Genomic DNA, 14795 nt, shown 5'->3' on the forward strand with positions numbered 1-14795 from the left:
ATTTACCATTAGAAATACATTGCTTTCTAATAAATAAAATAATAATCCATTCATGCAACATTTACTACTTGGCCTGCTTATAAATATTATCCTGGTATTATCATCTAGTGACCATGACTTATAAGAATTATATTTTATATCAAGACCCCATATATACACATAACAGATACAAAACTAAAACAAAACTTTCCACAATAAGTACTTCCTCTTACTATATAAAATCACCTCATTTCTAATCCATCCTAAAATATTTCTTTAAAATACTTTTTAAATGCTGGTCACTTAAATAATTTCATAGCCTAATGATAGTCTACAATCTGCAGTTTAAAAACACTGGTCCAATTAAGAATACATATTAGCCGAAACCGGTTTGGCTCAGTGGATAGAGCGTTGGCCTGCGGACTGAGGGGTCCTAGGTTCGATTCCGGTCAAGGGCATGTACGTGGGTTGCGGGCACATCCCCAGTAGGAGATGTGCAGGAGGCGGCTGATCGATGTTTCTCTCTCATAGATGTTTCTAACTATCTCTCTCCCTTCCTCTCTGTAAAAAATCAATAAAATATATTAAAAAAAAAGAATACATATTAAACAGAGTATGAATGATGTGAGTTGAATTAAATTAAGTATTACGTGTGCCTTCTGAAGGCTGTACTTAAAAAAAAAAAAAAGAAAGAAGAAAACAACACAAAACAGGTGTGTGTTTGTGGGGGTGAGGGGGGAAAGAGGGAGAGAATGTAGTCTAATAGTAAGTCTTAAGTTTGTCCTTTTAAGACTTTAAGGCATTCCTGTTACTTTGAAAAACTCAAAAATATTAGAAAATTTTGAACTGCATGTTTGCCCTGCTTAACTTAAGTTTCATTCTGGTGAGGGATTTGAGCATCATAGCTGGAAGGTATTTCTTTCTCCACTAAAATTATAGAACGTAAATTACATGTGTTTATTTAACACGGTAAACATCTTTGCCATTTTATATATTTTGTCTTTCAAGAAACTTCTTAAGACCTGGAGAGTAAATGTCAAATGCATTTCTCTTTGTGCCCCTTTTTATGCTTAGCAGATCATTTTGCATACATTTGCAAGCAACTAATATGTGTTCATGATGCTAAAATAATTGTGTGAACACTTGTTTTGCTCCTAATTTCTAAGATTTGCTGCTTATAGAATAAAATGCAACTTTTTTTCTGAATCCTATCAAACTTAACTCAGTTTTATCTGCACCATTTTAGCATATATCATTCAAAATCAGTAATAGACACTGTTACAATAGTAGATACTTTGGGAACTGTTCAAAGTTATGGAAAAGGTGTGGGGGGAGGTTTGGTGGTGGGAGTGGTGTGTTGTGAGAGGCCCCATTAAAATGTAAATGAAAAGTTTGTTGTAGGCCCCCTCAGATATCACTCACCTTTTGGGCAAATATCAGTACAAGGTTTGCACATTTTAATCCCATTTTCTTCCACTTCCATCTTGGAACTAGGGCAGGCACGCACACAAGAACTGGAATCGACCACAAAGTTATCTGATAAAAAAGGTAAAATTAGCAATAATGTTGATGTTCTGCAAACAAGTTTACGAGGAGCTATTTTAAGGTGTGAAACTAATTACCATTTTTTGCTCATATAAATGTCTATTTCCCTAAAACACCTGTTTAAATATCTCAACCTGAAATAGCATCCAGGGCCACCCACATTCGAATCCGAGGCCCGCATGTATTAGCAACACCTAGGACTTGCTTGACTGAGCTCCACAGCCCGAAACGCCCTAAAATAGAGCAAATTTCCTTTATAGACTTAGGAAACTACATGACATTTAGTTTGTGTTTTTCAACAGTTCCACTTCATTTCAGGTCATGATGCAAGTCTGAAGTCGAAAATACTTCAAGTCACAGGAAGCACAAACAAAGCTGAAGTTAAAGTGCCTTGGATCAAGAGAGTGCACTTCACATCCAGGAAGAAATGTTTAAAATGTGTTCGATCTCTCGGTGGAGTGCCACAGAAACTGTCCCGTAGCTGGACAGGATGAAACAAACTGAAATCTAAAAGGGCATGACTTAAGAAAGGTATACAAAATAAACCAAGAAGATCTAATGGCCTGAAACATGGGTCAACTGTTTAGGGGCCCAGGGATATGGAAAGCAATTCTGTACAGTGAAAATAATGAGTTTGGAAGTCAATGAGACTGCACTGTAACCTCAAACATGCCACTTCTTTTCTGAGACTTTGGACCGATCACTTGAATTTAAATTTCTTTATCTTTGAAATGGTAGCAATAATCCCCATACCCAAGCAATTCATGATATGACAAATTTTAAGTTACAATAAATTTACATGAAATTATTTTGTTTTTAAATAATGATGTAATTGATTTGGCTATTCTTATCCTCTACTTACGAGGGCATTTCTTGACACAAAATGCTCCATATGTGTACTTTGCATTGAAGTTATGCTCCAGTTGAAAGGTGGTTGGATTGTAGACAAAAGTTTGGGGACACTGAGTCACACAAGCTCCACTGTCATTGAAATTCATGCAGGCCTGCAACACAGCAAGTATTAACTTTATTTAAAAATAATCTTAATGATACTTATTAGAGGAACAGTTTTTAGAGACATTTGTCTACTTTACTAAGTATATATCAGTTTCATGAAAACTGTAAATTTTGATAATTTCATAGTCATTAGTGCTCAATTTTAAGTTCAAATTTGCTTAGGACTTCTCCAATTCTACAAAACTGTTTTTCCAATGTCAGTAAATATAGTTTATCTATAGTTTATTGATGTTCAAATTGTCTAGCATCTATCCACTAATTTGTAAATTTACATTTACTTTAAATTATTAAAATTAGCTAATAGTGAAAACTGATTAAGCTCACACTGAGTCTTAGAGTTTAGCATTAATAACAAAGTCCCCAGTTCTACAGGTGATTTAGTTATTAGTGCTAGACTAAGTGCTAGACTCTTTTTAAAAAATATTTTTATTGATTTCAGAGAGGAAGGGTGAGATAGAAACATCAATGATAAGAGAGAATCATTAACTGGCTGCCTCCTGCATTTTGCCTACTGGGGATCAAGCCCGCAACCCAGGCATGTGCTCTTGGCCTGGGACCCTTCAGACCACAGTCTGACTCTCTATCCACTGAGCCGAACCAGTTAGGACCAGCTTAGACTATTCTTAAAGCTAGTGTTTGGAGAGTTCAGTGCCTTAAGTGATATTCATTTTCACTGTTTAGTGAGAAAACACGTGATAGCTAATTACACTGAACTCAAAGGAAGGCTCTCGCCGGTGACTGGTCAAAGAGTAAATGGAGGGGTATTTAATGCCAAATTAAATAACATGATTCTATTTCCTGCATGATCTTTTTCACAATGCCACACAACTTGGTACAAGCTACCAATTCAAGTAAAACAATTAATTTCCACTGGAATATATTTATATTAAAATCTCAATATGTTAAATTGTTCAAATGCCTTTAAGAATGATTAAAAATACATTTACTACCCGAAAGTGAGGTATTTATTATAAAAGTGGAATATAATGACATAAAAACATGTGATTAACAAAGAGTGGATGAACTAAATCTCTTAATTAAAATGTATTAAACCTTCTTAGGAATAATTTAGGCCTTGCAAAGCAGGCTAATGTGAACTCAAATAATATTTTACAGTCATCATAAATTGTATGTATGATTATTAATAAGCACTAATTTATTCTGTTTCCTCAAAACATTTTCTTCATCAATTGTTGTTTTAGCAAGCACTTTATCATCAACATGACAATTCCCTGATGATGGTCTACTAGATGCATAATCAGAACAAGAATCACTGATGATACGTTATTCACTAAGCTGACACTTTCCAGGAAGAATCTATTAAAAACCAATCTAGAAAACTCAGTATGTTTTAATTTATGGCTATAAAACTTCATGTTTCCTCATAATTGCTTTACTAACATACTTTATGAGATGTTGTGCACAGATTGCTTAGCAACAAAGGAACATAAGCCAGAGGAACCCGATAACACAACAACATTGCTTACACCCAGGCCTTGATCTGGCATTGCTGAGCATTCTGTAGCCAATGCCAAAGTGGAATCCCGGGACCATTCCATAAAATAGTGCAATAAAAATCCCGAAGCTCTCTTGGCACTCTGCTTCTCATGGCAATGGGACCATGAACAAAACAGAGCGAAAGCTATGCCTATTGGTGTTTTGTTGTCGTTGCTGTTTTGGAATTGTGAACCCAAAGCTTGTTTAGCATCCTCCAGATCCCTTTCCAGCCCATGTCTGGAGACAAGCAAATGAAAAGGGTCTCAAGCCAAGACCTGCTGAGGAGCTGCTCTAAATTTTTAACATTTTAATATTCTCTTCTTCCTCCTGACTCACTATTGCAATACACACTCTTTTTCACTGTAGAATCAGGGTAGACAAGTTAAAATTTTTTGTGACATTAAAAAAAATTCACAAGTGACCATCTCATAAGAGCTGTAGTTTCTACCAGGTATTTTGCTTATTTTTCAGAATTAAGTGCCAATTTGAAAAAAAAATTACTCAATTCTAAATATGTGTGTGTATATGTGTGTGTGTGTGTGTGTGTGTGTGTGTGTTTGTGTGTGTGTGTTCTCTGAATATTTGAGAAGGGGTAACAAGAAAATAAATTCCTCTGTTTATTTTTAACAACAAAACAATTTATGGGTTAGCTTAAAGTGCTCTGTGTGTGTATGAAATTGCATTTAACTATAGCTCACAGAATTGCTTGTATGTATTCAAAATAACAGAAAGAACTGTATCAGAGCTATCAAAATATAATTAAAAGTGTCCCCAACAAGTGGTAAATGTTAACTTTAAGAATGTAAAAGTATCCTCTTCTAAAATAAAAATCACACAGATTAGCATGCAAATTGCTTCAAGTGTGTATTTGTAAATCTCATAAATTTTGAATAATATCCATTTGTAAACAACATAAACTAAAAATGCTTCAATTTGTAAACGTATCTTAAATTCATATTTAAAAAATAAAATCCAAGTGCCCCCACTCAGAAACTCAATGATACAACAACATAAAGAGGTAATCACTGTAAATTTTAGAAAGATCCTATTAGTTTTTAAAAGATGTTTCAATATGCTCTCATTCAATTCTCTAATAAATCTCACTGGTAATATAAATTGCAACAGAAAGACATAACAAACAATCCTAGTTCATCAATTGCCACCCAGTGAATGCATGGCTTAAAGGAAGGTAGAGAATTTTCCTTAATCCTAAAGTGGTTTAACTGGATTTTTTTCAATAAGGTATTAAGGATTCAATGTGCCTGAGTCAAACCTGGAAGGGAGGGAAAAACAGCACCCAGACTTACAAAGCAGTCGGTGTCCTTAGGCCCTGAGCAGCCTCCAGCACACTCTCGATGACAGCAGTCACTGACATAGGGTCCGTAGCACCTGCCGTCACACTGTTCTGCACACACCGTCCTTGTCACTGCAGAAGACAGATAGGAAGCCTGGTCAAATCAGCCACCAAGAGAAGCTTCTAAGGTGACTTGGAGTAAGTAGCTGGGAAAAGCTGGCCTCTAGAATATCAATTGACCCACCATTGACTCAATTCAGCAAATGCATGCTGAATGAAGTCTGCAACAGATCAAAATTACGGTACAAAAATCTTCAAACACATAAGTTAATTTACAGATTCTTTCTCGTGCAAACAAATACTATTGTACTTTATTAAAATCATATAATTTAACAGGAGAGAATCGAGTTCGAAATAACTGAATGAGGCACTCTGGTAGGTTAGGAAAGATGGAATCAATTCACACTGGGCACAGTTAGGTCCTATAGCAGGTGTCCCCAGAAATAACCCCAAGGTTTTTATAAGTCAGTGCAAAAAGAAAAATATAAATCTTTACATGATTCACATTATATCTTACATGATTCATATCAGATAGACAGATGGATATATAGATGAAATGAGAGAGGAAGAGAGAGAGGGGGAGAGAGAGACCAGACAGGAAGAGAGAGGGTGGAGAGGGAGGAAAGGAGAGAGAGAGAGAGAGAGAGAGAGAGAGAGAGAGAGAGAGAGAACCCTAAGTAGTAGTAGCACAACTCTTTCTATTCCTGAGATATCAGTGAAATTTCTACTGACAATCTTCAAAAAGAGGAACAGAGCAACTTTCTCAAAGGAAGGGAAGGAGGGGAAGAAGGGAGAAGGTAAAAAAGAAAACTGGGAGTGAGGGAGTATGGGAGGAAGAAGACACATTCACACTAAATACTACAAAAACTTCCACTGGTCTTTTCTTATAACACCCTTTAATACAAGCTGGCAGAATCCTACAGGTACACTTTAGTAGAATCAATGCTATAGACTGGGCTTCAACATTATGGTATTGAGTAAAATAACTCTGCTTATCTCACTTAATAAAGAGATATTTTAAAGTATTTTGGAGAACTAAATTTTATAGGATATGTATAGCATGTCACTTCTTGGTTTCTGTATTTCCACTTCAGCCTTGTGTCTTCCTACCTCTTTGACTAGTTATTCAAAGCTTCCTTCACTGCTTCAATAGGAAAGCACAACTCCTTAAACATTAGTATTCCTCAGAATTGGTCATGGTTGATCTTGGCAATTTTCTTGGGCTATGGGCTCATGCCTGAATGAAATCATTTAACTTTTACGTTGCCTTCTACCTACAGGGAGATTACTTTCAGATTCAGATCTGAATTCTCTATTGAGCTACAGCATGCATCTCTCTCTTTTATTTCTCTTCCTCTCTTCATCCCTCCCCTTTGTCCTTTCCTTCTTTCTAGCATTTTTGTTATAGCATCAATCATCATCTAATATATTTTATAACTCATTTGTTTTCTAGTGTATTCTAATGTCTACTTGGCACTCACGTACTTTTTATTTATATTTCATATACATTACACGCATGCATTACTTCTACATTATATATGAAAGATACCCAAATAAATCATATTCACACATTATACATACATTAATGTTTCTACATTTTATCCAAGTGGTATATTTATTTAGATGCCCTAATTTATAAACCATGCTATATAAAAAACACTTATATTTCATATTCTATTTAAATAACAGATTTAAATATAATTCCTCTTTCTTATATATAAAAAAAGACTTTTTTGATGTACCAAGAGCTGCTAATTAAAACAGCATATAAATGTTAAGTAACCAAATTACTAGATTTAAAATAAGTGTTATCACAGGATAGTCTGTTAATTTCATTTCAGTGAAAAGGAACTGCTTAGCTGGAAAATAACATGAAGTGAGTCAGCAATCATATCCTATATTTTAATCCAAGTCATGTACATTGAAGTGTTAACCTTTATTTTTAACTCTATAGTGATTACAGGTAACTTTACAAAATGTCTTTTTCTTTATTTATATACTTTGTTTGATCTCTCCCACAAAATGAGGAAATTAGTGTAGATAATATTTATAAAGATAATTAACCATAAATTTATTTTAAATTATTTATTAAATGTTTATATTAAGATCTTTATGTTGAATAATTTAATTAATTATGAAAATAATATGCTATGATTATAATCTAAGAGTACAATCTTATTTTCTATAATAATATTATACTCTGGAAGTTTTAAAATATGTGTTTTAAATAATTACATTATATGCGTTGAGTCAACTTTAAATTTTTCAAAACAGCTATTTCTTTTATATAGTAGTCATATATCTCATATTTTTTAGGACACTTTGATCTTAGATATGCCATTTCATTTGAGGGACATGCAAAGAAATATCTCCCTAAGTCATTACTTTTATTTTTTTTAATTTAAGCTATTAAAAGATCATTAAATTACAGGATTTGCTTCAAAATCCGTCTATCATTGATTTTAAAAATAAAAAGTGAGCCAAACCAGTTTGGCTCAGTGGATAGAGCATCAGCCTGGGAAATGAAGGGTCCCGGGTTCGATTCCGGTCAAGGGCATGTACCTTGGTTGCGGGCACATCCCCAGTGGGAGGTGTGCAGGAGGCAGCTGGTTGATGTTTCTCTCTCTATCCCTCTCCCTTCCTCTCTTTGAAAAATCAATAAAATATATTAAAAAAAATTTTAAAAAAATAAAAAGTGAGAGACATTTAACACTAAAAATAGCACTTTTGGGCATCATGGTTTTCACATGCCTTAATACCAATTGAAAGTTCAGCCTGGCTGGTGTGGATCAGTGGTTGAGCATAGCTCTATGAACCAGGATGGAGGTCACTGTTCAATTCTAGGTCAGGGGACATGCCTGAGTTGGGGGCTTGATCCCCAATGTGGGTTGTGCAGGAGGCAGCTGATAATTTATTATCTTTCATCATTGATGTTTCTATCTCTCTCTCCCTCTTCTTCCTCTCTGAAATCAATAAAAATATATATTTTTTTAAAAAAGAAAGTTCAAAAAACATGAAATATATTTTGAAAGTGTTTGCTGGACATATCTACACTAATAAAAGAGAAGCATGCAAATTGGTGTCACTCTGCTACACCCACCAGCCAATCAGAGGGACTATGCAAATTAACTTAACAAAAATGGCAGTTAATTTGCATATGCAGGCACAGAGTGAAGACTGAAGGTTCTGGCCAGAGTGAAGACTAAAGACTCAAGACTGAAGAGGTTTGGCTTCTCCAAGCCTTGCTGCGGCAGGCGGGGAAAAGCCTAGCCTCGAGGCTTGGCTTCTCTGCTGTGGCAGACGCAGGCCAAAGGCCTGGGTCCCGGGTGCCGGAGGAAAACCGGTGCCAGCAGCCACAGGAAGGAAGGCCTATTGTGCGAATCTTTGTGCAACAGGCTTCTAGTAATAATATAAGTAAGCAAAAAGGACAAAATACACTTAATCTCTAAACTGTGATATGACATAGTTAAGAAACTTTTCTTCACATTATGTGAGATTTGTTTTTAGAAAGAAAACATTCTCTGTGTAAAATCCATTTAAGGGCATTAGTTGATTAATAAACATTACTTACTATGAATTAAAAGCATCAGGCTATACTCATATTTTATTATGACAGAAACAAAACAAAAATACTTCCTGAAATCAATGAGATAACTCACTTAGCCTCCATGGGAACATTAACTTATAATTGCTTTGGTTATATTAATTTCTATCCTTGCTTGAATATTAATTCATTAGCATTTTTTCCTGTATTTACTAACCTTTCTAAATTGCTACATTGGGTGCATTAAAATATTTCAGTCAAATATTAATGAGCTTATTCATTGGTGTTACATCACTAACTGTGATTGTATAATACAAAAGATAAAACCTGGGAAGTCAAATGTTTATTATATTAGGGTGAGTAAACTTGAAATTGGGAATGGGTATTCATTCAAATTATCCATGAGAATCAGATGTGTAACATTTAAATACCAAATATTCAGAAGCTGGGCTCATGGTTGGCGAGTGCAGCGAGCACAATGAATGCAGCGGTGGTGGCATAAGCCTCTCCCACCTTGGCTGCAGGTGGGCAGTAAGGAGCGAGGGATCCCAGACTTTGAGAACCCCAGACTGCCAGAGGGATGCCTAACTTCCACCTTAAGCCGGCAGGCAGACATCCCCTGAGGGGTCTTGGATTGCAAGAGGGCAAAGGCCGGGCTAAGGGACCCATGATGGATCTCCCCAGCAGAGGGAGGCCCAGACTACCCACCGCAGCGCCACTGGCTGTGTATCATGGGCCTCCCTCTTTGGGGTGATCGATACCAGGGCTCCGAGTTTGATTGCTCCAAAGAGGTAGTCCCTGCCCATCCATCCGGGGCTCCATGATGGATCACTCCTGCAAGGGAGGCCCTGCATACCCGCTGCAGCCTGCCAGTTGGTGGCCTGGGCCTCCCTCTGCAGGGTGATCATGGGGCGATGGCAGGGCCCCTGACCAATCACATCACACCTGCCTTGGCTGGGCTGGCGCCAGTGGGTGTTATAGCATGTTCACACAGACAGCTGTTCTGCTATTTGGCTGTTCAGTTGATTTGCATATTATGCTTTTATTATTATAGATAAGTATTTACAATGATTATGTGTAAAAAACAAAAAAGTCTTACATAGCAAAATGGAGTAGAACAATTGAGCCAAAAATATAAATGGAAAGTTTAAGAAAAATATTTAGAAAAGGTTAATAATTATGTAAAAAAAAAAACTTGTTGGGCCTCAGTTATAATCCAGGAACTATGAATTAAAACAGGGAAATAAGGGCACTGTGGGTATAATTCGTAAATACAAAAGAAATGATATCTAGTTTTGATGTGGATAAAACATTGGGAAAACTACTGGTGTGTGTCTAAATAGATACAAGATTTTTGAAGAGTAGTTTGTCTCTATCAAATTCATTTATGTAAATTCATGTTGATCAAACACTTCTATTTCTAGGAACCTGATATAAAAAATGGGCGCATATGGACAAATATCTATATATATAAAAGGCTAATATGCTAAGTGTCCCTCCTACTGTCCCACTGGTCGCTATGATGCGCACTGACCACCAAGGGGCAGACATTCAACACAGGAGCTGCCGAGCTGCAGTGACTTGGCAGCGGCAGTTCTTGGGTGACACACCCCGAAACCAGAGAGGAGGGAGCCCGATTCCTCGCAGGGCCACGCAATTCCATCTTCAGCCATGGGTTACGTTGTTGCTGGGGCACTGTTGGCTCCAAATCTGGCTTACTGCCCACGTGCGTTTGCGTTCCACACCCTGTACGACAGCAGCTTTGCAGAGTGCCCTCTCACATTCTGGGATACCTCAGGGGGTGTCAGAGAGCCAGTTATGGCCTGATCTCCGCAGGCCAGGCCAAGGGACCCTACCTGCCAGAGGGACCCCGCAGATGCACTTGGAGCCATGTCGCCACCCCAGGTGCAGCCTGACAGGGAGGTGCCATGGGAGGTTGGCTCCAGAGCATGTCCAGCCCTTCTCGCCCAGTCCTGCCTGGCCGGCAACCTTCTAATTATTTTCCCTTCAATGTGCACGAATCCATGCACCAGGTCACTAGTATATTTTAAATGTTCACTGGTTGTAACTAAGACTAATACAATGTAATCTAAATGTCCAGTAATAAGGAACAATTATGTGAATAAATATACCTGTAAACACACACATATATACCAAACTTGTTACCATATAGTAATCGCTTTGTGGAAAAATATAGGGTGGGGCAAAGATCTTCATTGATGGAAATACATTATTATATTTCAAGTCTATGTACTTGAATTATATGGCTTTAAAAAATCTATAATATGAAATAAGCTATACACTTGACAGAGCAAATTAATTATCCCAGTGTTACAGACGAAGAAGTTAACATTTAAAAAATATTTAACTAGCTTATCCTGGGTTGCATAACTTATCATAAAGTAGGGTTTTAAATTAATTTCCAAACTCCTATATATCTTCACTAATATGTTTACATCAAGAGCCAAAAATAATAGGTATCTCAATTTAATGACCGAATGGGGTGGGAGTGGGAGGAAGATAGTTTCAGAAGTGATTTTAAATATAATATTGAAAAACTAAAATGATCTACACATCTCTGCTTTACACTCTTGAAACATAATTTGTTCTGGAGTAATTTTATGTAACAACACAATTATGAGTGATGAGTAATGAAAACTAAGATATTCAAATTAATGTTGAAAGCTACAAAGATAAGATTATTTTATACTTAGCACTTTATCAAACCTCATATATGACTGAGTTTAACCTATTGATTTTAGAAGAGGACACCGAGACCCAGATGGGGCCAACATTCAAGTCCACAATCTCAGTATAATAATCTTAAAGTGGAACCACCACAAAAGTTACACCACAAACTCGCACTTCAAGTATATGAGGAAGAATGTTTTCAAACTATGACTTTTCTTCTCACAGAACAATTCCAATATTTCTGACTATTCTGCTCAGTGTCCTGTCAGTAATCCTTCCAATGTGCTGTACTCACTCTCCAATCAGGTAAGATTATCTCCCTGCACCAAACCACAGCTTGCATTTCTGTAGTTAAGTGATACTAAGCTTTTGATAAAGTTAACCAAGGCGTTGATTTTGAAGACATCTATCACAAATAATCATATGGTCAGCTATATGGCACAGTACTATTACCACACCTAGATAAGAAGCTAGGCCGCCACCCACTCCCATTAAGTTCCCTCTTTAGAAAACCCTGGTAACCTAGGTGACTGACAATTTAAGTGAACCCACTTTTTCCTTTCCACATACGAATTCATGAATTCCTATTCTTATGTTTTAAATTGGCCAAGGAACAGTGAATCCATGAAACTCCAGGCATCTGACCCTGAATTCCAATAGAAGCAGAGCCCCATGTTCACATTCTCATTTTCTCTCTCTCTCTCTCTCTCTCTCTCTCTCTCTCTCTCTCTCTCTCTCTCTCTCTTTTCCCTCCCCATGACCTTTTAGTGTGGCCACTGGGCCTGCTTTGTCCCCTCAGAGACCTGGGAATAATTAGCATGATCATTGCTTTATTGAAGATCTCTGATGGTTGTTGCTGAGGTATGTCTTGCAATCCTAAGAACCACAAAGTCTGGTCCAGCCACAATGTTGACTCTGGTCCAAAAATGTCTGTGGGGTGGGCCACCAGTAGTATAGGCTGAGAGAGAGTGGCTCCGGCATTCCCAGTGACTGTATCACTATCAGTAGGCTAAAAGGGACATAAATCAAACCCCCAAACTACCTGTATCTATGTCAATGTCTACGTCTATGTGTATATGATCTATAGCTAATCACTGAGTATACAGGCACACGCACGCAAATATCCTAACCATGTAAGAAGCAAGAACAGGTATCATTGTTTTCAATATTTGTATTGTGTTGATAAGGGAACTTGAGGAAACTGAGATCCCTGAAATTAAATTTAGAGTTAGAACTACATCTCTAGTCTCCTGATGCCCCCAGCCTCCTGATGCCCCCTTTTCAAACATTCCTCATCTTTGTCTTATACCTTAAGACATTTCCAGAGAACAGGCACAGCTTTATATATATTCTTTATATCCCTTGAGCCTTTAACATGGCTTTAAGCAATCTCTCTTGAATTCAAATGTATTTTATAGAACTTTTAATATAACTATATCTTCCGTAGTTAAAATGAAAAACATTCCATTCTTTTAAATCTTTAAAAAAGGTCACCAAATTACAACAAATATAATCAACTTATAGCAATATCAACAGCATATTAGAGAAAAAATATTTCTCTTATTTTCTACAAGCAAATTATTGGGTATCTTTTGGAAATGTTTTAGATGGGCATAATTTTAGAAATGTATGCAAATAATCAGACCATTAATTTTTACAATATCTTCAGAAACTACAAACACAAAAATGGAAATAGAAAATCAATAATAAGGCTTATGGACATTCAAAGTTATTAGTAAAATACAGGAGTTTTAATTAAAGCTGTTGACTTTTCACAAGGGCTAGCTGTTATCCTGATTGATCGAGCCTGCTGGCTCAGCTCTTTTTCTTTTCCCCATTGGCTCCCACTTGGCCTTTCTCTGCTCGGATTGGATATTTACCACAGGGGCACCTTCTTTTTAAACAACATTTGTCCCACTAAAAACAATAACATTTTAAATAAATTGTGTGTGCATGCATTTATGTGGGTGTCATTAGTTTATTATTATATTTATAATTTCTCATTTTGGTTTTACTACTACTTTTGGAAATTTCATGAAGAAAAGTACATTTTCATTTTGAATTGCTACATTTTATAGCTTGCTGAAAATTTGAGGATCCAAAATATATAATTATCTTCTCAGATTTGTAGCATTCTCTTCAAAGAAATTCCAGATATATTTAGAACAGGTAAAAGTATATATACCATATGTATACTTCCTCTACAGTTTGCCCTAGTAGTTAATAGAATCCATAGCCAGGCCGTAGTGGTTTTGTTTTTGTTTTGTTTCTATTATTAAACGAAAAGTTTTTATATATTACCACTATTGAAAGTAATTTTGTTTGTACATACATATAATTAATTATTGAGGAAAATGTTCAATACTTTTCTAAATTTTTCCTAGTAAGTTCTATAATATCTGCATAGAAACAATAAATAACATGAAGTGTTGTTTGGAACTCCTTTCTATTTTGCCAATACAATAAAGTGCTCCATTCACCATTATCTACAACAGAGCGAATACACTGCTTTTATTAATTTTAATGCTGTTCTATTTTTAATTTAAAAATATTTTGAGGTAATCTAGCTAGAAACAATATTGTACAAGTAATGGGTGAATTTCACAATGTAGTTTTCCTTTGGTTAAAATGATGAATTAGCTTTAATCAATTTCATAGACATTTCAATGATCAGAGTATATCTATTCACTCCAGCAGTTGAAACATGCTATTGTCAAATGCACTTACATTTTTCAATTAGTTTCAAAGCAAGAAATATCATATGCAAAACAACTTAGGAGACTGAAGAGTATAGCAAGTGGTAATCAGCAGAGAATATTTTAGTTAAATAACCTTCAGTTGAAGACAATTATAACTACTTTAATGCAAGATGTATGCAAAGATGAGGGGAATCAAACTCTAATGTTTTGATATGTTCTCCTCCTTCTAAAGATAAAAATGAAGTGCAGTGTCTTAAGGAGGTGACACCGGGTCTAGGAGGACAAAAGGAATGTATAAAATGAAAATCCACACTGCCTAATAGGTGACTGGAGAGAGCTGACCTGATACTGTGCTCAAAGATAAAAAGGGACATGTGGTATCTACTTTAAATGAGATAAGTGTGCCTTATATATCTTGCAGGCACAGAGATAACATTGTTCTTTTAATCATTATTATTTACTTCTTAAA

At 36.1% G+C, this 14795-nt stretch overlaps 1 protein-coding gene across 1 annotated transcript in view; it reads right to left on the bottom strand.

Annotated features, from left to right (window-relative positions):
• ERBB4 (erb-b2 receptor tyrosine kinase 4) overlaps positions 1-14795 on the bottom strand; it is a 922327-nt gene that overhangs the window by 273029 nt on the left and 634503 nt on the right. The window contains exons 6-8 of the mRNA XM_059703027.1: positions 5346-5464; positions 2387-2528; positions 1402-1515 (exon numbers count right to left, since the gene is read on the bottom strand). Coding sequence (XP_059559010.1) covers positions 1402-1515; positions 2387-2528; positions 5346-5464 — 375 coding nt within the window. The remainder of the gene's footprint in view (positions 1-1401; positions 1516-2386; positions 2529-5345; positions 5465-14795) is intronic.

Source organism: Myotis daubentonii, chromosome 7 (genome assembly GCF_963259705.1).
Source record: "Myotis daubentonii chromosome 7, mMyoDau2.1, whole genome shotgun sequence".
NCBI classification, from domain to species: Eukaryota; Metazoa; Chordata; class Mammalia; order Chiroptera; family Vespertilionidae; genus Myotis; species Myotis daubentonii.